The 20,409-nt window shown below is 37.1% G+C and overlaps 6 protein-coding genes across 14 annotated transcripts; 4 read left to right on the forward strand and 2 right to left on the reverse strand.

Moving 5' to 3' along the window:
- The first annotated feature begins 1,659 nt into the window (after positions 1-1,659).
- On the forward strand, positions 1,660-4,448 carry LOC106443364 (la-related protein 1A). 6 transcript variants are annotated; one of them, XM_048776163.1, is made up of 8 exons: positions 1,660-1,926; positions 2,196-2,475; positions 2,557-2,853; positions 2,971-3,194; positions 3,301-3,492; positions 3,599-3,695; positions 3,932-4,022; positions 4,132-4,448. In XM_048776163.1, the coding sequence occupies exons 5-8, from the start codon at positions 3,399-3,401 to the stop codon at positions 4,252-4,254; spliced, it is 405 nt and encodes a 134-aa protein (XP_048632120.1). In that variant the 5' UTR covers positions 1,660-1,926; positions 2,196-2,475; positions 2,557-2,853; positions 2,971-3,194; positions 3,301-3,398; the 3' UTR covers positions 4,255-4,448. The 6 variants fall into 6 exon arrangements, with proteins under 6 accessions (XP_048632120.1, XP_048632119.1, XP_022545434.2 ...); XM_048776162.1 differs by having other exon boundaries at positions 2,987-3,194; XM_022689713.2 differs by having other exon boundaries at positions 1,664-1,926; positions 2,557-2,664; positions 2,775-2,853; positions 2,971-3,492.
- Positions 4,449-7,238: 2,790 nt separating this feature from the next.
- LOC106438590 (probable aquaporin PIP1-4) lies at positions 7,239-8,983 on the forward strand. The gene is made up of 4 exons (XM_013879807.3): positions 7,239-7,758; positions 7,940-8,235; positions 8,361-8,501; positions 8,590-8,983. Exons 1-4 carry the CDS (start codon positions 7,431-7,433, stop codon positions 8,689-8,691), a joined length of 867 nt encoding a protein of 288 aa, XP_013735261.1. The 5' UTR covers positions 7,239-7,430; the 3' UTR covers positions 8,692-8,983.
- A 645-nt stretch (positions 8,984-9,628) lies between these two features.
- On the forward strand, positions 9,629-13,008 carry LOC106438587 (ascorbate transporter, chloroplastic). Its single transcript, XM_048776164.1, has 12 exons — positions 9,629-9,894; positions 10,041-10,109; positions 10,183-10,502; positions 10,576-10,683; positions 10,785-10,940; positions 11,022-11,237; positions 11,334-11,543; positions 11,634-11,771; positions 11,868-11,969; positions 12,190-12,255; positions 12,365-12,449; positions 12,678-13,008. The coding sequence occupies exons 1-12, from the start codon at positions 9,840-9,842 to the stop codon at positions 12,773-12,775; spliced, it is 1,623 nt and encodes a 540-aa protein (XP_048632121.1). The 5' UTR covers positions 9,629-9,839; the 3' UTR covers positions 12,776-13,008.
- An 83-nt stretch (positions 13,009-13,091) lies between these two features.
- Positions 13,092-14,831, reverse strand: LOC106438588 (ATG8-interacting protein 2-like). Of its 4 annotated transcripts, none has more exons than XM_013879803.3 (3): positions 14,589-14,831; positions 13,573-14,287; positions 13,092-13,460 (listed from the first exon to the last, which is right to left on the reverse strand). In XM_013879803.3, exons 2-3 carry the CDS (start codon positions 14,284-14,286, stop codon positions 13,350-13,352), a joined length of 825 nt encoding a protein of 274 aa, XP_013735257.2. In that variant the 5' UTR covers position 14,287; positions 14,589-14,831; the 3' UTR covers positions 13,092-13,349. The 4 variants fall into 4 exon arrangements, with proteins under 4 accessions (XP_013735257.2, XP_013735258.2, XP_048632123.1 ...); XM_013879804.3 differs by having other exon boundaries at positions 14,554-14,789; XM_048776166.1 differs by having other exon boundaries at positions 14,606-14,775.
- Positions 14,832-15,245: 414 nt separating this feature from the next.
- LOC106443761 (brassinosteroid-responsive RING protein 1-like) lies at positions 15,246-16,738 on the reverse strand. The gene has a single exon (XM_013885315.3). The coding sequence runs from the start codon at positions 15,930-15,932 to the stop codon at positions 15,558-15,560; it is 375 nt and encodes a 124-aa protein (XP_013740769.2). The 5' UTR covers positions 15,933-16,738; the 3' UTR covers positions 15,246-15,557.
- A 959-nt stretch (positions 16,739-17,697) lies between these two features.
- On the forward strand, positions 17,698-19,867 carry LOC125606949. The gene is made up of 2 exons (XM_048776165.1): positions 17,698-18,111; positions 18,428-19,867. The coding sequence occupies exons 1-2, from the start codon at positions 17,839-17,841 to the stop codon at positions 19,676-19,678; spliced, it is 1,524 nt and encodes a 507-aa protein (XP_048632122.1). The 5' UTR covers positions 17,698-17,838; the 3' UTR covers positions 19,679-19,867.
- Positions 19,868-20,409: the final 542 nt, after the last annotated feature.

Raw genomic sequence — 20,409 nt, forward strand, 5'->3', positions numbered from 1 at the left:
AGAATTATCCAAAATCTGAAACTATAATTTAAAAAGAGATATTTTTTGTATATATTGTATTGTTATCTGAAAAAATGTTTTGGTAAAAAGTTAAAAACATGAATTATATAACTAAATATTAATCAAATAAAATTCTTAATTATAATTAAAAATAGAATATTGAATTATCCAAAATCTAAAAATATAATTTAAAAAAAGAGAGATAATTTCTTTTTTTTTTGTTGAAATTTTAAATTGATTATCAACAAAAGAAAAAATTACAGGCCACTGAGGTTTATGCTTTCAGAGAAACAAACACAAATTTTCCAGAAAAAAAATTAAGTTACGATTGCTGAGAAGAGGTCCGAGCTAGCCATCTCTGCATCATGTCGCTGTAGAAGCTTGGTTTCCGCTTTCGTAGGGAGGAGATCCTGTTCCTAATGGTCTTGTCGATATATCGGACCATTTGGGCTGCGCTAAGGGGATTTCCCTGGTGGCGTCTGATGTTCCTCTCGCGCCAGAGACTATAGATACTAGCTTGGAGAGCAAGCTTCAGGAGACATGTGTCAATCTCCCTCCGGCGAGGGGACATGATCGATGCGACGGTGATAGCCCAGTCGGGGTTCACACGAGAGCCCAATAGGAAACCTACTAGCTCGATCCATACCGTAAAGGAGTAAGGGCAGGCGAAGAACAAGAGAGATAATTTATATATATATATATATATATATATATTGTATTATTATCTGAAAAAGTATTTTAATAAAAAGTTAAAAACAAAAATTACATAATTAAATATTAATCAAATAATTTTTTTAATTATATAATTAAAAATATAATATTTAGTTATTTTAAAATTTATTTTAATATAATGAATATAGTGTACAAAGAACTTTTTAAAAATTATGAAAAGTATATGCCTATATGGTATACGAGTATCGAAAAAATCTGAATCTTCATAAAGCTGCCGGTTTTTTCTCCAACGGTCCAATAGGAGTGTGATTGGTAACTACAACAGTAATTGGAAGTAATTAATATAAAGAAATTGAGAGGAACACTAGTGGAGTAAAATAGTACTCCCTCCGTTTTTTAATATAAGTCGTTTTAGAGAAATTTTTTTGTTTCAAATTATATGTCGTTTTCGGTTTGCTATGTAAAATTTATTAATAATTAATGTTGTATGACCAATGGTAATATATCTTCTATTTTTCTATTGGTTAAATTGTGGTTAGGTAAATAATTAATGATGGTTTTGTTTAGAAAATATAAGAAATTAATGGTTTTCTTAATCTACGTGCATAGCTGTAAAACGACTTATGTTAAAAAATGGAGAGAGTATAAAAGAAAAAAAAGAGTTAACACCAGTTTTTCATAACTAATTTTACTCTGATTAAACAGTTACTAACGAAAAGATAGTTAGAAAGTTTTTAACTTGATTGGTATGTAATAGCTGGAGTGAAAGTAGAAGTATCTAACCTATACTAAAAGCAAGATATAGTGAACATTGAGCATGTCCACGTCTGCAAAAAAAAACATCCAATCAAGAGATTTAAATATGCCATGTCATCTCTACTTGGCCATTTCTTTAAAAAATCCTGCGTTTGGGCTTTCAAATCTTAAGAAAATATACGGCCCATGTTAAAAACCTGACATACCCTAATCTTCTAAAATCATCATCGAATCAATCGTCTCCTGTTGATCAAAAAAAAAAAATCAATCGTCTCCTTTCATCTTCTTTTCCAATCTTCGTTACACATAATCAATCGTTCACTTTAATTCCATCTTGATGATTTCCTTTGGCCTCCTCTCTTTCTCATTCTTTTTTAGCTTTTTTAAAGTCCTTATTAGATCCATCATCCAGTGTCGCATCTGCTACCCATTCAGTGGCCTCAGCCTCAAAACGAAGAGATTCTACTCGCCATGGAAGAAGTTGAGTTCAAAGAAAAGGTATATCTTCTCCTCTCTGTATTCTTTCATTGGAGTTTTCGTTTTAATTGGCCAAAACCAAATATTTGATCCCATAAGATGAAATTTGGGTGATATTCATGAATGATAAGTTCTGGGTTTTGAAATACTTTTTTTTTCTAAAATCTTTATGTGCCAAAACAAGTGTAATTGTGACCTTGAAAGATGAGTTTTCCTTTTGATAGAAACAAGTTCAAACGTTTAGTCATGGTTATTAGTTATCTTTGTTTCATGTTTATGTTTGTTGTTAGGTTCGACAACTACGGCAAGTACGGGCTTCTGTGCGGTGCAGACGGGCCAGCACACCTGATAGTGAACAGAGACCGGAGACCAGAGGCATTGGGGAGAGTTTAAAACACCAGGAATTTTTTTCATGTACATCGCGGGATGGATCGGGTGGGTGAGGAGAAACTACTTGATAGCGATTAGTGACGAGAAGAAACCAGCGATGAAAGAGATCATCATTGATGTACAATTCTCTTACAGACTCAAACCGAAGCTGTCAATCTTCTCTACGGTGCCAAAACCCAGGTACACTCTATTCCATTAGAGCTTTTAAATTGTCCTTTTTATCTGTGATTTAGGGGATATTTTTGTATTTTGCGATTGTAGTCGAATCCGGAGAACAGTGTGGGGATCTTGACAATGGCAGGTAAGGAGTTAGAGTCTTGACTACGCCTACCTCTGCTGATCTTGGCAAGATTCTGGCCTGTATGCACAGTATGTCTCTCTACTCAAAAGCAATTTTTGTAATTGTTGTTGTTTTGAAGGAGGCATCAATTTTACTGTCTTTTGACCCCTCGATGTTGGAGAGTTTAATTTGACAACAGCGATCCAGATTGCTCAGCTTGCTCTTAAAAATTGCCAAAATAAGAATCAGCGCCAAAGTATTATTGTTTTCGCTGGAAGGTACTCGCTTTCTTGCCTTTTTTTTTTTTTAACTATCGAATTAGAAATCATTTATATTGTTAACAAAGTAATCTTCATTGGAAATTTCTCCTCCAATATGCTAAATCTGATGCAAAGGACTGGAAACAAGCAGGGAGCATGGGAGGGGATGAGCCTTAACAGAGGAGAAGAACAGCTGAGGTGCAGTGACAACATCACTGGATTCTGCCTCCTCGAGAGTGGATCAAATGCAACACTGATGGATCTTTTCTTGATGAAGAGCTCTCACTTTTGGACGTCATTAAAAGCCAGGCTAGAAGAGCAACCAAAGTGGTCCTCCTCCTGCTTACCCCATGCACGATGTACCTTATCATCCACCTCCTTTTCCACCTATGTCGTATCCCACTGGTCCTGATTTTCCATATGCTCTTTATCCTCCTTACCCAATTCCTGGAGCTCCTGTTGCAGAGTCTGGCAACGAGAAGCCAGTGCAAGCATCCCCTCTTCCACCACCTCCTCCTCAAGGATATCCTAGACAGCATCAGAGGGGTTACGGCCCAAGAAACATGCCGCATGGAGCTGGACCTAGGGACTTTGTGAGACCTCCGTATATGGGGCAAGGTCCTGGGTTCATGGTTGGTCCAGGTCCTGGTTTTCCCGGTAAGATGTTGATTCTCTGTCAAGGGACAGGTTGAGCATACATGGTGTTAAGATAGAGTATAATTACTAAATTGCTGTATTTTTTTTGTTTCTTCATTTGACATAGGTCCTGTGTACTACTTCCCGGTTCCACCCCCTGGAGCTATAAGAGGCTACCCTCCACGCTTTGGTCCGCACCCTGGTAACCAGGGTCCTCAAGCTCTGTATGACTCCTGAACAACTCGACTTAAAGGATAGAGTCATAAAACAAATAGAATATTACTTGTGGCAAGTTATGCGTTTGCATCTATATATTTTGTGCTTTTGATACTATGTTGAGCTGACACCTCTGATGGAATGTCTCTGAGTATTTCCATGCCTTGAGTCCATCTTTGCTGGTTGGTAGAATATCACCTTACCTTTATGTGCTCACCTTCCGTATTTTTATTCTTTTTTCCAGTGACGAAAACCTTCAGAATGATCAGTACCTCATTTCCTTAATGGATGAACAAGGATGGGTTCCCATCAAAATCATAGATGACTTCAAAAGGGTAAAACTCTAACACAAGATTGTCTTGCTTTGCATTACTCTGTTTTGTCATTTTCATTTTACACAAATGTGTTGCTTTTAATTTCTCTATTCTTACTCTTGAATTACAGGTTAAGATGATGAACATGGATGTAGAGTTTATAGCAAAGATAACTTTAAAAACTCTTCAAAGCATACTGTTCTCGAGGGAGATCAAATGGTGGTCGACTAAGTTTGAAGCAATTTCATTCTGATGGACTAAGAGGGAGGCAAACAAAGTAGCAGATCAGTTACCAACTACTAGGCCTTTAGACAATTCTTTTAAATTTCATTACCATGTATCACAATATATCACTAATCTTCTTCATGAAGATCATGCATGTGCTCTTGACTGCATATAGTAATAATAAACATAGAGGTTATAAAAAATAAAATTTATATTTTTCAATTTGTGATATTAATACAAGATTGTAGAATGTTTTTATTGGAGATAAAAAAAAGGAAAATGATGTTTTTGGACTGAAGATATACTCAATATATCAGTAATCGTCTTCTGAAGATCATGCATGTGCTCTCGACTGCATGGTAATAATAAACATAGAGGTTATAAAAAAATAAAATTTATATTTTTTAATTTGTGATATTAATAGAATGTTTTTACTGCAGATAAAAAAAGAAAGAAAATGCTGTTTTTGGATCATAATGTTGGACTGAAGATATACTCAAAATTCACATAATCCTTAAACTGATACATTAGTGCTTAATATTGTAACCGAAATATAAAATAAAAGATTAAGTTAGAAAGTATATAAAATTTTATTTTTAATAACAATGTTGATAACCTGATTGGTATTTCGAAAAGATAGTAATTGTAAAAAAATGAAATTTAATAATAAAAATTAAATAAGTTGTGCATATCTATTTAAAATATCTTAATTATCTTTTTACACTGAGTTTTAATCCATAACTATATTTTAACTATAATTAGATTGCAATATTTTTTTTTATGTTTATAGTTTAACAAATGATATAGTAAATAGTAATATGTTTCATAGAGGTGTTACAAAAAAAAAGTCATAGAAATTTTAGCGTATTTAACTCATACAACACTTTTAAAAGTTTTTTATTTGCTTCCTTATGAAATTTATTTTGGAATAAGTGATATAGTTTACTTATATTTTTTATAAATTTATTTATTGTAGTAACAAATATATGATTTATAAAAAAGAAGAAATAGTAAAATTTGTAGTAAAAATAGTGAAATTATAATTTAAAATAAACTGCAAATTTATTAAAATTTAAAATATATTTATATTGTTTCGTTCATTTGCATATACACTACTAAAAAATATCAGATCCTTTAAATAATAACAAAAAGATAGAATGGAGGTACAAAAATTGAAAATAGCAATTCTCTGCAAATTAAAAATAGGGCAATAAAATTTTAAAAATACGAAATAAAACAAAAAATAAACACAGCAGAAATATTTAGCAAGATAAAATCATATTATAATTTCCATAATTTTTTTATTTATAATTTTCATAATTTATAGTGCCCAGTTACGCTAAAAAGTCTAAATTTACAACATACACAGTTTTAGTTACATGTTTTTTAAACTTATTACCTAACTAAAATGATTCTAAAATAAATGACAGCATGAAGATTGGAAAATCTAAATAGAAAATATATGATAAAACATAATACATAATGTTAAAATTACATTATCATTTATCACTAAAAAATCATGATCGTAGCAATAAAAATAAAATTACAAACACATTTAATAAAACCATAAAAACACAACAAAGTGTTATTAAATATACAAAATACAAATTTGACATAAAAACTCACTAATAAGAAGGAACAGCATTTAAATAAATAATTTTATCGTCACAAGCTCGGAAATTTCAAGTTGTTATCGTCACAAGTATAAGACTATCTAAAGATAAGCGATCTATATTTAATTTATTGTTCATACAAATATTACACTCACTATTGCGGGAAAACTACAACTAAGCTTCATCACTAACAACAAGATTTTACTCTGACAGCTTAATCAAATACATCAAGCACCTCAATGGACGAATAACAAGTCAACCAAATAATGAACTCAAGAGCAACTTCGCCTATTCAACAAAACAAAAACATCAGGACAAATCAAAGCAATAGAGGAAAATACGCTCTCCAACCTCTTTCTGTTTCTTTATTCGTATCCCATCAAATTATTGTACTATGTCTTTGAATATAATAAGTGCACTAAATCTATCTTGATCAATTCATTCACTGATTTTATCTCTCCAACTAGAAAAAGTTATAGGCATCCAATCAAATTTTAATTAAAACTAGCAAATACATTTTCAATATTTTAAGAGATTTCCACCTTTTTCACAAATAGATCTCTACCTTAAAATTAATATATTTAATTAAAAGCATTTTCTGCGCGTAGCGCGGACAAAGAATCTAGTTTTTCTAAAAATATAATACCACTTGTAACAAACAGTCAAACCCTAAGTGATTTCGTTGGTGTCAGTTTTTTTTTCAATTATAATTATAAGATAGTCAGTTTCTTTTTTTTTTTTTGGTTGTTAAAAAAAAAAGTCAGTTTCTTTTTCAACTATAATATATCTTTTTTACCATAGTAACTGCTGGGCTTTACCGGGATCGTCCAAATTTATCGATTTATTACCGTCCACAAAGTGGACCCAATATCTGAAAGAAGAAAAGAAAAGACAGGTCAGATTTTTGTCTTTTTACCAGAGCACGTCGGTATGTTCCAGAGGTCTCTCCGGTCTCCTCCCTCATTAACTTTATTTAATACAAATTACCAAACTTTTTACTTACATAATTATTCAATTTTACACCCAATCACATCATAAATAATCAATAGAACGGCACTAGACTAGTTGACAAAAAATGTATAGAGAGATCAGTCCATTAATTAACAAAACAAAGAATATGTAAGTATGGTAACTAGCATTTCCTGTTGTAAACAGGCAGCAAAATAAATAATTTGGCTTGTAACGATCACGATAATGTGGTGAATAATGATTAGTATGAGTTTGCTATACAATTTATGAATTTAACTATGATTTTTTTTTTACACACAAACTATGATTTCTTAAAAATAAACAAATGGGCCTATACACGATCACAATAATGTGGTGTTTTTTTTGGACAACAATTATGTGGTGTTAACTATTTGTTATTACTGATTATTGACAAAAATAAAACTATTTGTTATACTATTCATTTTCTGTCTTGTCAAATAAAATAAAATAAAAGAAAATTGAAATAAATGTTTGTAGACGTTAGGGCATTTTAATATTATTTTCTCTATAAATGCACTCTCTATCCACCACACACTCTCCTCCACACAAAAGAGGAAAGAAGTAGAAAAACCTCAACACTTTAACCTTTCTAGAGAGGAAAATGGAAGGCAAAGAAGAGGATGTGAGAGTGGGTGCTAACAAGTTCCCAGAGAGGCAGCCGATCGGTACATCAGCTCAGAGCGACAAGGACTACAAGGAGCCACCTCCTGCGCCACTGTTCGAGCCCGGAGAGTTAAGCTCATGGTCGTTTTGGAGAGCAGGAATCGCCGAGTTCATAGCTACCTTTCTCTTCCTTTACATCACAGTGTTGACAGTAATGGGAGTGAAGAGAGCACCAAACATGTGTGCCTCTGTGGGAATCCAAGGCATCGCTTGGGCTTTTGGTGGCATGATCTTTGCTCTCGTCTACTGTACTGCTGGAATTTCTGGTAATTAATTTCCTCCATTTTCTGGTTACTTGTAGCCTACGGAAAGTCTCTTGTGTTGGTTTCTCTGTAATTTGGTTTTAGATCTACGGAATATGTCTCTGTGACTCTGTTAGAAAAGTTTGGTTCTTGGATTCTTTGTTGTTGTTTCTGTAACATATGTTTGTGTGTTTTAATGTTTCAGGTGGACACATCAACCCTGCGGTTACGTTCGGTCTGTTCTTGGCTAGGAAGTTGTCTCTGACCAGAGCTGTTTTCTACATGATTATGCAATGTCTTGGAGCCATCTGTGGCGCCGGAGTCGTTAAGGGTTTCCAGCCAACGCCGTACCAGACTCTCGGTGGCGGTGCCAACACTGTCGCTCCTGGCTACTCCAAGGGATCTGGTCTCGGTGCTGAAATCATCGGAACCTTTGTTCTCGTCTACACGGTCTTCTCCGCCACCGACGCCAAGAGAAGCGCCCGTGACTCACACGTCCCGGTAAGGGATCTCACTTTTCCGGTTTACCCCGGTTTGATGATGCTCAGGAGTGTTTGGTTCGTACTTGCGCGACTAATAATTGCTAATTTTATTTTGTTTATTAAAATGGAAAAAAAAAATGGTAGATATTGGCACCGCTACCAATAGGGTTTGCAGTGTTCTTGGTACACCTGGCGACAATTCCGATAACCGGGACCGGAATCAACCCAGCTAGAAGCCTTGGAGCCGCAATTATCTACAACAAGGACCACTCCTGGGATGATCATGTGAGTCATTTTAAAAACATTTATTTCTTGGTAATTATTTGAAATAAAAGATTTTTGAAAATTTGAAATTTAATCGTGTGTTGGGCAGTGGATATTCTGGGTGGGACCATTCATTGGAGCAGCTCTAGCAGCACTCTATCACACGATTGTCATCAGAGCCATTCCTTTCAAGAGCAAGAGCAAGAGCTGAAGGATGATGATGAAACAAAATAAATATTCAAATGTCCTTGCTTACTATTTTTATCATGTAGCTTTTGTGTGTTGCAATGTATTTACTACTCTCTTTAAGGAGGAGTCTATTTTAAGAATGGTATTTGGGATTTTGTGAATTTCTTGTATGCTTTTAAAGTACATTGGGTTGTTCTATGTGTTGTTTAGTTGTTAATCATCTCTGGTTTGCAATGTACTTCTACACTGTTCTTTGTGTTGCATCTCAAAATGATTTGGGGTTTCTATTGTAATAAAAGCGTTTCAACTTTCAACGTAGTGCATCTGTCTCTCCTAGAAAAGCATAATTAATTTATGCGGTGATTCATTCAATTATGTAATGGCGAAACTATCTTGGGCCTTACTTATGCTGCGAAGCCGAAATCGAAAAAGTGTAGGCCCAAAAGAAAGCCAGTGGCATATTGTGAGAATAAAGTTGCTTGCTTTATTTTTGTCTCTGCCTCCTCCTATGGGTATCTTCTACGGTATGGATATTTCTAACCCCATTCTATTTTTCACTCTAAAATAAAATTTAGAATAAAATTCTATAGTTGATCATAAAAAAAAAAGAGTAAAATTCTATTTCTCATTCTATTTTTTAATTTAAAATAGAGTTTAGAGTAAAAATACTTCAATGATACTCTATTTTTCATTCTATAATATAATAAAAAATAAATTTATTCCAAATATAAAATAATTTATTTTTTGTTCATTATTCTATTTTTTACTTTAAAATAAAATATTATTGGAACAAACTTAAACTCTATCATAGACAAAAAAAAAACAAAGCAAACCATTAGAAATGGTTCTAACAAACAAACAGCTCAGATATTTTCGGCAAATCAAGTCTCGGGGGTAGAATCGTAAAGTAGCAAGGGAGGTACCAACGAGAAGAAGACGAAGAGCCACGTGTCACAATATCGACCCACCCTCTCTCTCTCCACCATATGGCTGGCTACTGCCACTACTAGCGAACTTCCCGCTTTCATCGAATAAGGCTGCAGAAGCCTCTCTGCCTCTCTGTCTGGGATTTATCCTCTTCTTCGTTGACTCCGCTATCCTCCTTTGTATGGAAGAAGCTTCCTGAAGATTACTCTCTCTCTCTCTCACTTACTTCTTCCTTTCAGCAGGATGGCAATCGGTGGGTTGATTTCAAACACGAACTTGGGCTCCTTCATCGGCTCAGGTATCTCATGTTTTTTCAAAAGCTTCAGATTGCAATTCTCTGATTGTGCATTTTTTGTCAATTATTCATCATCTATATATATAGTCACTGGATTTTTTTGTAAAGTGATATAGTTAACTATTATTCTCTACTCCTATTCAAATCAGGCAATGGTTTTCAGAATCAAATAGGTATATCCAACAACAGGGCCATGCTCTGTCATAGAAAATCAAATGGTAATTGTCCCATCCCATCAATCAATCTATCAAGATTGATGCCTCCTAATTTATTATTATGCTTCATTTGTAGCATTGTGCCCTTCTCATCAACAAAGGCACATTTCATCTCTGCAAGCTGCTGCTACATTACAGCATGAACTTGGACACAGCAGAAGAGGTTTTGGATGTTTCCTTCTACCCACTAGACTATTTAGGTTTAAGGGCAACACATCTCGCGCTTCCTACAAATCTTCTGAGGAGTCCCAAGGAGCTGGAGCTGTTGACCCACTGCCATATGCGGAAGCTATTTTAGTCCAAGGGAACGCCTCCTGGTGGCAGCTGCAGTTTCCTAGGCGTTGGGTGATCGTCCTCTTATGCTTTGCTTCTTTTCTTCTTTGCAATATGGACCGTGTAAGTTTGCACAAGTTTGAACCCATGTATTCTGATTTACTAAATACTAATGAGATAGATGCTTTGTGGGCAGGTTAACATGAGCATTGCAATTCTACCCATGTCTCAACAATATAACTGGAACAGTGCTACTGTTGGCTTGATCCAGTCCTCCTTCTTCTGGGGCTATTTGCTTACCCAGGTCTTGTTCCAACACTCTCTGCTCTATACCAACTTCAAAGAGAGAGAGAGAGAGGGTCAAACTTTAGCCTCAACTTTTTCTCTGTCTTCTCTTGAGTATAGATTCTGGGAGGTATCTGGGCAGATAAGTATGGAGGGAAGGTGGTTTTAGGTTTTGGTGTTGTCTGGTGGTCCATTGCCACCGTTATGACTCCTATTGCTGCAAATCTTGGTCTCCCCTTTTTGCTTGTCGTGCGGGCTTTCATGGGCATTGGCGAGGTTCGCCTCTTCTCTACTTCCTTTTCTCTTCCTAATTATAGTTGTCGGCTCAGACCTGTACACTTTTTTCTCACTGTCTAGGGTGTTGCTATGCCTGCGATGAACAACATGCTTTCTAAATGGATCCCTGTCTCAGAGAGAAGCAGATCGCTTGCACTTGTCTATAGTGGCATGTATCTCGGTTCTGTTACTGGACTTGGATTCTCTCCTATGCTTATCCAAAAATTCGGATGGCCATCAGTTTTCTATTCCTTTGGCTCCCTTGGAAGTATTTGGTTTCTGCTATGGCTTAAATATGTATGAACTGAACTCTTCTTCTCCATGACATGAGAGCAAAGATTCGGATATCTGCAAAACCTCGAAAACACTTTGTTTTTGTTTCCTTTCTCTCAGGCATATAGCTCTCCCAAGGATGACCCTGAGCTAAGTGAAGAAGAAAAGAAGATTATACTCGGAGGTAGCAAACCAAGGGAACCTGTTACAGTCATTCCATGGAAGCTGATTCTGTCTAAACCCCCCGTCTGGGCTCTCATAATTTCCCACTTCTGCCATAATTGGGGAACATTCATACTATTGACATGGATGCCTACGTATTACAATCAGGCATGTACTCCAACTTCCCTATGGTTTAATCCACATATTACGAACAAATTAAAAAAAAGTATTGTTTGCATTTTGATCACAATGTTCCAGGTCTTGAAGTTCAACCTGACTGAGTCAGGGCTCCTATGCGTCTTACCATGGTTTACAATGGCTGTATTGGCTAATGTTGGAGGTTGGATTGCTGATACTCTCGTGAGCAGAGGTCTTTCTATTACATCCGTTAGGAAGGCAAGACATACACATTCTTGCAATTTTACATGTCTTTTCACAACACTTGTTCTCTGATGCTCTTAGTCTCATAAACTCTCTTCAATGGTGCGTCAGATCATGCAATCAATTGGTTTTCTGGGTCCTGCCTTCTTCCTGACTCAGCTGAGCCGTGTCAAAACTCCAGCAATGGCCGTTCTCTGCATGGCATGCAGTCAGGTATGCCATCATCATAATAGTTATTCAAAAGAGCCATAGTATTATTATGTATTAAAAGCTATGATGCCATTTTTAGACTTGTACACCTGCCGACACAAGATTATTCTTCTAAGAATACAACTATAAACTGAACAAAATATAAATGCAAAATGTCTGACAGTTGTCTCACTTAAGAACCAACTACAGCTCTAACATAAAGACTTATGTTGTCCCCAAACAGGGCGCTGATGCATTCTCTCAGTCGGGTCTCTACTCTAATCATCAAGACATTGGCCCACGCTACGCTGTGAGATAACATCAAGTTTCTCCTTTTACTTTTTTTTTGTCAGTAAGCATCTTTAGACGTGAAAATGAAATGTTTGTCAGTAACTATGTTGACGTGGATCCTCTCGCAGGGTGTACTCTTGGGACTTTCAAACACAGCAGGAGTCCTGGCTGGTGTCTTTGGCACTGCAGCTACTGGCTACATCCTCCAGCGAGGTATCTATATAATTATATGATTCACATTCTTCCCAATGACATAGATTCCCAACGACTCTATTATTAATTAACTAGCTGCTATTCATGATCCGGATCTAGTTGGGTTTATTTTATATTATCCAAAGTTGAGCAGATATCTACTTCATTAAGCTGTAGAATTAATTTAGCTCTTGGTGATCGAATAAAGATATTCACCGTATTATATAATCAGTGGACCTGAATGTATAGGTTCATGGGACGATGTGTTCAAAGTAGCAGTTGGACTGTATTTAATTGGAACTCTGGTGTGGAACTTGTTCGCAACCGGAGAGAAGGTTCTCGACTAGCCAGCAGCCGCTGATGAACAAAGTAGCCAGTTGGTGTGAGGAAAGCTCTTTATATGTTTTCTCTGCTTTAAATTTGATCTGATAGCGAAAGTGGTTGCCTTTGTTTGTTAAGAAAATGTATTCTTATTTTTTGGGACCATTTTTAAAAGCTTACAATTCGATGGGGAAGGAGAACACTTAAAATGTAAAGCTCACATAAAGAAGAAAAGAAACAGCAACCAGTTATGTATTCCCTTTTTAGAGTATCAACATCTATTAGTTGATAGCTAAATCTCCGACATTTAAAAACACATTGTAATTCCGTGAAACCAATAAATAAGAACCGAAACCAAATCCTTAAATAGGAAAAAAAGAAAAAAAAGCAAAGCGTACACTTGAGAACAAACCGAAAGCCATATACACACATCACAAACCTGACCGAAACATTAAAATATAAAACAACAAGACTTTACATATCATCATCTTTATGTTTTCTCGACGCCAGACTTACATTCGGACACAAAGAGTCACATACTACATACTGTTATTATCGTCATCATCAAACCAAATCACCTTTTCATCGTCTGTCTTCGTTTTAACTGTCGTTTTGGGAACCGGCGGCCCGAATGAAAGAATCCCGTCGTTGTCCCCCGACAAATGCTTGTTTCAGTCGAGAGATGGGTCCCATCAGTCTTCCAGCTGCTTTCTGAAACCCCAAAAAAAAAAAATTAGACTTAAGGGCCTGCTTATATGCATTAGATACATCGTTTATGGGGTTAGTCAAGACCGTGAGAAAAAAAAAAGATTCAAAGCTATACCTCATTACCAATGGTTGATTCCCAGTTAAGCTGCAAAACCTGCCACCTGTCATGTTGCCAACGCTGTCCAAGAACCACAACTCCCATGACAGCAGCAGCAGCTATGAAAATGGACCAAACTGTGTTGGTTTCTTTCGCCTGAGAGATCAAAGAAGCGGCGCTTCTTTTCCACCAAGGCTCGCAAGGTGGTGGGGAGTTTGCTGCTGCTGCTACTTGATGATGCTCCTCTTCCAGTTCAGGTGGAGCGACGTCGGTTTGTTGTTGAATAGGGTCGCTGTGTTCGCCACCAAAAGCTCTCTCATCTTGCATGTAAATGTTGCTTTTGCCTTTGCCCTCTTGGAGAAAGTCAAACTCATCATCTTTGGCTAAATCCAAGCCTTTTAGGGTCAAATCTCCACCATCTTCTTTTCCGGTTTCTTGCTCTATAGAGAATTCAGAATCCATCTTCATCTTCTTCTCACTAGGTTCCGTGGGGATGTCGGTGTGATGTTGTTCTTCTTCAGAGGGTGGGAAAGCAAAGTGGCGAGACATGTACAGAGGATGAGATGTCGTCGTCGTAGTCTCTGCTTCGTAAGGAGGAGGAGTAACATCATCATCAACTGGTTTGGGACCAGGAGAAGCAGCATAAGCAGAAGCAGTGAGTGAAACAACTTCCCAATCAGTTCCACGAGTAACGTTGTCACCACCTGATGATGCTTCCTCTTTGTCAGCCATTCTACAAAAAAAAAAAAAAACAGTTTGTCAGTAAAGTCGCAGACATCCAACATATATACATACTACAAAGCAACAAACAATACCATTTCTGATAGACATGTTTTTAATGAATGAATGAATATTCATTTACATAAACTGATAAAAGAGATCCGGTTTGATTCTGAATTTCAGAAACCATACCATACCATGTACATATGAATAAACCGTACAATCAATCAAGCTATACAATCAAAATCTCAACACACAAATCGATCGTTTTAAATTTACCGACAAGAGATGGTTGACAAAAGAAATAATCTCACAGATGAAATAATCTCACAGATGAAATAATCTCAAGCGATAAGATCAAACTGTGCAGGAGCCGTACGAAAGAAGATGTTTAGATATGATTGCGATGAGAGACGAAGAAGAAGAAAATAAAACCGCCTCGATTACTCTGCAAATGGTTTTATTTTTTCATTTATTTCTCCCTTTTTCTATATATATAAAAATGATAAAAAGGAGGAGGAGAACTGTTCTGGGAAGCAAGACGGAACCGGATACGGGGAACACCGGTTGCATTTTGCTCTCCAAGAGCCCAAGAAAACCTTACATTTCAACCTGGCTTAGTAAGTGACCGATTGTATACGACAGAAATTATAATAATTGACTGCTGTGGCCAAAAAAAGATAAAAATTATTGACTATCGAGCAGTGATTGACTGCTTGCTGAAATGGTAAACTTGAGGTCATTTGATAAAACTTTCAAAAGTATTGACAAGTTCAGTTTCTATATGTACAGTAAAAATACGACAGCCGAAGTTGGTGAAATGTAAATTTACTGTTATACATATATCTTCTTCTTTTTCTTTAACAAAATCTTCAAGTTTGCAAGTTTCTGTAATGCTATTTTATATTAATATATAAATAAAGTTAGTTGTTAAAAAAAAAAAAAAATCTTCAAGTTACTTTTTGCGCTTGGTTCGGTTCTCTCGGCCTCTGAAATTCCATGTGGGCTTCTTCAGTAATGGCCCAATATACTAATGATTGAATAGTGTTTTGTTTACACAATCACACATAACATATGAATTAAGGCCTATATTTCCCTTGGTTGTTGTTGTTGTTTATCCAATTTTCTCCCTTTTTAATACCTGAATCATAAAAATTTTGGTTGGTAATATGGCGTGTAACCAAGCTTAAAAATGATAAACCAATATATATATATATATATATATATTTTTTTTGTTTCTAACGATTATTGTATCTCTTTTTAGTTTTAGCTATTTAAATTTTTTACAAGCGAAGAAAATAGAAATCAGGAATTATTGGGGTTCTACACAAAGGACATGTCATTTTATCGTCATGGATCCAACGGTCAATACACGTCTTGTGAAAAACATGAACGCAGTTCCTTAAACACCGGACCTGGTCGCCACCATCGAACTCATCTTGACATATCCGGCAGCTCTCCGGCGGATCCATCCGTGACATATCCTTGAACTTCGTCGCCGGAAGCATATCGTCCATTGGAATCTTCTTGTTTATGGCGGCCGAAGAATAAGCCCCAAACAAACGAGTTGGAACAAGAAAAGAACAAACAGCTCTCATAAAATCATTCAGAATAACTCCCACGATTATAATTCCGGTGCCGCCGTAGGAAAAGCCCATGTTACCTTTCTTTTTAAAGAATGATGGATAAGAAAGAAAGAAACCGCTTCTTGCAAAACAATTGTGGAGACTAATTCATTACCCGAACTCCTTATTAGCGCGTGTGCTAAAAGGAAGGTACTATAATCACACTTCTCCTTTGGAAGATAGACGTACATACTCACCATCATATGGATGGCGTAGTATCATGGCAGCAAAACCTCTACTCATATCTGGCTTACGGAAAACGATCGGCACAGGTCAAGATACGAGGGTTTGGAGTGAGTCTTGGGTTCCAGATACAGTGGCTCGACCACCTAGACCCGCCGACCACATTGTATACAGACTACCCCAACTTCTTGTTCAGTCCTTTATTAGGAATGATACCAAGGAGTGGGATATACAACTTTTACGTGAGTTCTTTCACCCAGATGATATCCATTTGATACTTGGGCTGAAACTTCCTCGCTCTCGTGTTCCGGATGGATATGTTTGGAACCACACAAAATCAGGAGTTTATTCAGTTAAAACCGGCTATAACCTACTCCGGATGACCAAGTTGAGTCTTTCACAGGAAGGGGTTTTGGAACCAAGTATCACGAGCCTACAGAGTCATGTGTGGAAGATAAAGGCCCCAAGTAAGATGAAGCATTTTTTGTGGCAGGTTATCTCGGGTTGTGTGGCGACTGCCGAAAGGCTCATGTATAGACACCTGGGCACCGATAGGAGTTGTCCTAGATGTGCTGGCCCAGTGGAGTCGATTAATCATCTTCTTTTTGAATGTCCCCCTGCTCTACAGGTTTGGGCTTTATCGGACTATCCATCCCTTCCGGGTTACTTCCCGAGTACATCAGTATACCAAAACATGAACTTTCTGTTTTGGAAGAGAAAAGAGGTGGCTCCGCTGAGACCACAATTCGATACCTTCCCATGGATCTGTTGGTACATTTGGAAGGCGAGGAACGACAAACTCTTTAATGGTAAAGACGTATCTCCATTGGCTACTCTCCAACATGCGTCTCTCGAGGCAGAATGTTGGAAGAAGGCTAATGAGAAGGAGGAAACATATGAGGATCATGATGTTCCTCTTACTATAGAGGTTGAGATACAGCCCTCCTGGATACCCCGAATCCCTACCTGTCAAATTGATGCATCATGGATCAATAATGGCAGCGTTAGTGGCTTAGGGTGGAGTCTTAGGGATGAAATGGGCTCGGAGTATTGCGGATTACGAGCGTGTAACCGGAGCCTCTCAGCTTTGCATGCTGAGATGGAAGGTTTACTTTGGGCAGCTTCATGTATGCGAGACAGAGGAATAACCTCGATACGGTTCGAGACGGACTGCTCAGATTTAGTGGACATGACAACAAACCCGGTGGACTGGCCAGCATTCGCGACAGAGATTGAGGTGTTCCAGAGGTTACAGGAAAACTTCGAGGATGTGAGTCTGTCTCATATTCCTCGGAGTAGAAATGGCCGAGCAGACGCGCTAGCAAAAGAAGCAAGAACGAGAGGCTATGCTTTTTCCCATATAGATCAGACCCGGACAGATGGAGATGCTCTTCGGAGAATCGGCACGTCTGTTCTCCACTTGATCTAGTTTTAGATGGGTAGACGACAAAAAAAAAAAAAAAAAAAGAAAGAAAGAAAGAAACATTTTGTGGAAGCATGTATATAAATTGGCTATTTATATCAATTTGGATATTACAATTCTCGGTGTAAGCGTAGATCGCGAGGGGCGGGATTTGTAGAAAAAGAGGATTGAAACTTACGTTAAAGAAATAAAGCTACTGACGGTGGGACATCACCTCCAATGCCCAATCTCCTCCTCAATCAATCTCCTATGCACCATAAAATATACTATACCCATCAAGCATTAATGAATATGTGAAAAGACCAAAAGGACATATTTTAATTGGAACCAAGAATGTCCCAAACCAAAATCGGCATCCAACATAACTCGGGTTTGGTCGGATCTGAATTGGATTGGTCTGTAAAAAAAATTAAAAGTGGTTCTTATGTTTGTTGGTTTGGTCTAAAAAAAAAGAAAAAAGTGAATCCCGATTCTCCCCGAGCTCCCCTCCCCCCAGACCACCCAACCTACAGCTCCTCCTGCAGCTCCTCCTCCACTCTCCCCCTCCTCCACTCCTCCTCCACTCCTCCTCCACTCCTCTCTCTCTCAGCTTCTCGAACGCTGCCGGTAAGTTATGCTCTGTTCGAGCATTATTTCGGAAGTAGGTTTTGGGGGTTTTAATAGATTTGTAATTGTGACAAGTTTTGTTTAGTTTCGGGGTAAATTTCGGTATAATGAATTTCGGTAGGTGAATTGGAGTTGAGGGATAGGGATAAACCCTAGATTATTCAATTGTTCTTGATAAATTGTAGTAAAACTGAATAACTGGGTACAACTGGTAGAATTAGGAAAACAGGAAAAATTCGAATAACTGGTAAAACTGTAGCAGGATAATAGTAGGGGAAATTGTAGTGAGTTTCTTTTGTTTGGTTCCTTTTGGCAGGACACAATGAGCAATCACGTCAGAGATATACCTGGTAGTCCGAAAGAGAGCTACAAGATGTTGTATAGCTATTTGTACATGTTAGAGCAAGTGAATCCGGGGACAAAAACCTGTTTGAAATTGGATGATAGAAGTAAATTTGAGTACCTTTTCATAGCTTTGGGAGCTTGCATTGAAGGGTTTGCAGTTATGAGGAAGGTGATAGCTGTGGAGGGGATACGTCTGAAGAACGGTGGTGTTTTAGTTTTCGCGAAAGCTCAGGATCCTAATGGTCAGAGTTATCCACTTGCGTTTGCAGTAGTAGATGGTGAGAATCTTGCTAGTTGGACTTGGTTTTTCGAGATGCTTAAAAGTGTTATACCAGACTCTTCTGAACTGGTTTTCATTAGTACTCTTCATCAGAGCTTGATTTTCGCCATAGGAAACGTATTTCCACAGGCTCACCATGGTCATTGTTTATGGCATTTGAAGGAAAAGGTGAAATTACATGCTTGTAACGTCAACAAGAATATAGTCGGGCAAAAACTTATGGAGTTGGGCAGATATTACACGGTTGATGACTTCAATTCTGCTTACGACTCATTTAAGATAAGATGTCCAGCTGCGTACAAGTATGTGGAGGAATGTGGTATTGAAAAGGACAAATGGGCAAGGGTTTTTTTCCCACGTGATAGGTACAACTTGGATACAAGCAACACTCTGGGATCAATGAAGAACGTGTTTAAAGAGGCAACAAGGTGGGCCTTAATACCAATGCTGGATTGTATCATTAGGAAATTCTCTGATTGGTTCACTCAACGGAAGGATGTTGTTTCTAGATCAATGAATACAAGACTGGTGCCTCGGGTTGAGAACTACTTGCACGATCTATGGGCTGTTGCACATAAGTTACCTGTGCGGGAACTTGATAGTTACGAGCTTAAGTACGAGATCACTGACACTGCAGGAAAGGTGTTTTGGGCGACCTTGGTTGGAAAAACTTGTACTTGCAAGGTGTGGGACTATGAAAAGTTCCCTTGTCTGCATGGACTGGCAGCTTATATCTATTTCGCTAGGAATGTTGATGGCAGGCGCCTTGATATCCATGAGTTGTGCTCAAAATACTACTGGACGGAAATGTGGCATTTGGCGTATTCCAGAACACTTAATGTTGTGCCCGACATGGCTTCTTGGAATGTACCAGATCAGATCAAGGAGGTGAAGATCATACCTCCATATCGCATCAAGCGGCAAGGAAGGAAAAGAGTTTAAATTTGGATGAATTTGGAGTAATGCATATTTCGAGTAATGCATTTGGGTACTTGATTTTGTGGCTCTTGAACTTTGTTTCATTTCGTGTTGTATCGTGTTGTATGACTTGGAAAACTGCGTAAACTTGAAATCTACTTTGTTTTGTAATGACATTAGTATTATCTATATCAAAACTCGAATCTCATAGTTTTTTCTCTATCAAAACCTGAATATCATTGTTTTATATTTGTTTTCGCAACTCTAACATATATTTATAATAAAACTCGGTTATCAATTTCTGAAATTTAGGAAAAAAACTCTCATGTATCCCTTACGAGACCTTGTAATTCCAATAACACTTTGTTGGCCAAAGACATCTTACAAACGAAACTTTCGAGTTATATCTATTCGCTAAATATAATTGCACGGAACTATATATATAACAATTTAAACTAGTAATATTGAAGGTAAAACTAGATAACCAATTTTAATAGATTAGTAACACTAAATAAATTAGAAACCGACAAAAATATAACTATGACCAAAGTTGGGAATACTAGTATCTTGGGTATAACTATGAACAAATTTTTTTTGGGCAATTATCTCAACCACACAAATTTACTCCCCTCCCAAAGCCTTTCAAGTACTTTCAGTTTGACTTTTTATAATGGAATCTGAATTTGAATTGGGTTTGAATTTTGACCTTATTGCAGCTTGGAAATGAATGCAATTACTTCTCTTGGTTCGATGAA

Source organism: Brassica napus, chromosome A3, assembly GCF_020379485.1.
Source record: "Brassica napus cultivar Da-Ae chromosome A3, Da-Ae, whole genome shotgun sequence".
NCBI classification, from domain to species: domain Eukaryota; kingdom Viridiplantae; phylum Streptophyta; class Magnoliopsida; order Brassicales; family Brassicaceae; genus Brassica; species Brassica napus.

Excerpts from the sequence above, each read along its gene's own strand:
- LOC106443761 (XM_013885315.3), bottom strand. The coding sequence starts at position 15,932 with ATGGGCTTTTCCTACGGCGGCACCGGAATTATAATCGTGGGAGTTATT.
- LOC106443364 (XM_022689713.2), top strand. The coding sequence starts at position 3,186 with ATGCACGATGTACCTTATCATCCACCTCCTTTTCCACCTATGTCGTAT. Across the intron at positions 3,493-3,598 it reads TCCAGGTCCTGGTTTTCCCG|GTCCTGTGTACTACTTCCCG; the intron begins GTAAGATGTTGA and ends CATTTGACATAG. Across the intron at positions 4,023-4,131 it reads TCATAGATGACTTCAAAAGG|GTTAAGATGATGAACATGGA; the intron begins GTAAAACTCTAA and ends CTTGAATTACAG.
- LOC106438587 (XM_048776164.1), top strand. The coding sequence starts at position 9,840 with ATGGCAATCGGTGGGTTGATTTCAAACACGAACTTGGGCTCCTTCATC. Across the intron at positions 10,503-10,575 it reads TTCTTTGCAATATGGACCGT|GTTAACATGAGCATTGCAAT; the intron begins GTAAGTTTGCAC and ends CTTTGTGGGCAG. Across the intron at positions 12,256-12,364 it reads ACATTGGCCCACGCTACGCT|GGTGTACTCTTGGGACTTTC; the intron begins GTGAGATAACAT and ends ATCCTCTCGCAG.
- LOC125606949 (XM_048776165.1), top strand. The coding sequence starts at position 17,839 with ATGTCCCAAACCAAAATCGGCATCCAACATAACTCGGGTTTGGTCGGA. Across the intron at positions 18,112-18,427 it reads CAGCTTCTCGAACGCTGCCG|GACACAATGAGCAATCACGT; the intron begins GTAAGTTATGCT and ends TCCTTTTGGCAG.
- LOC106438588 (XM_013879803.3), bottom strand. The coding sequence starts at position 14,286 with ATGGCTGACAAAGAGGAAGCATCATCAGGTGGTGACAACGTTACTCGT. Across the intron at positions 13,461-13,572 it reads AATCAACCATTGGTAATGAG|AAAGCAGCTGGAAGACTGAT; the intron begins GTATAGCTTTGA and ends TTGGGGTTTCAG.
- LOC106438590 (XM_013879807.3), top strand. The coding sequence starts at position 7,431 with ATGGAAGGCAAAGAAGAGGATGTGAGAGTGGGTGCTAACAAGTTCCCA. Across the intron at positions 8,236-8,360 it reads CCCGTGACTCACACGTCCCG|ATATTGGCACCGCTACCAAT; the intron begins GTAAGGGATCTC and ends AAAAAATGGTAG. Across the intron at positions 8,502-8,589 it reads ACCACTCCTGGGATGATCAT|TGGATATTCTGGGTGGGACC; the intron begins GTGAGTCATTTT and ends TGTGTTGGGCAG.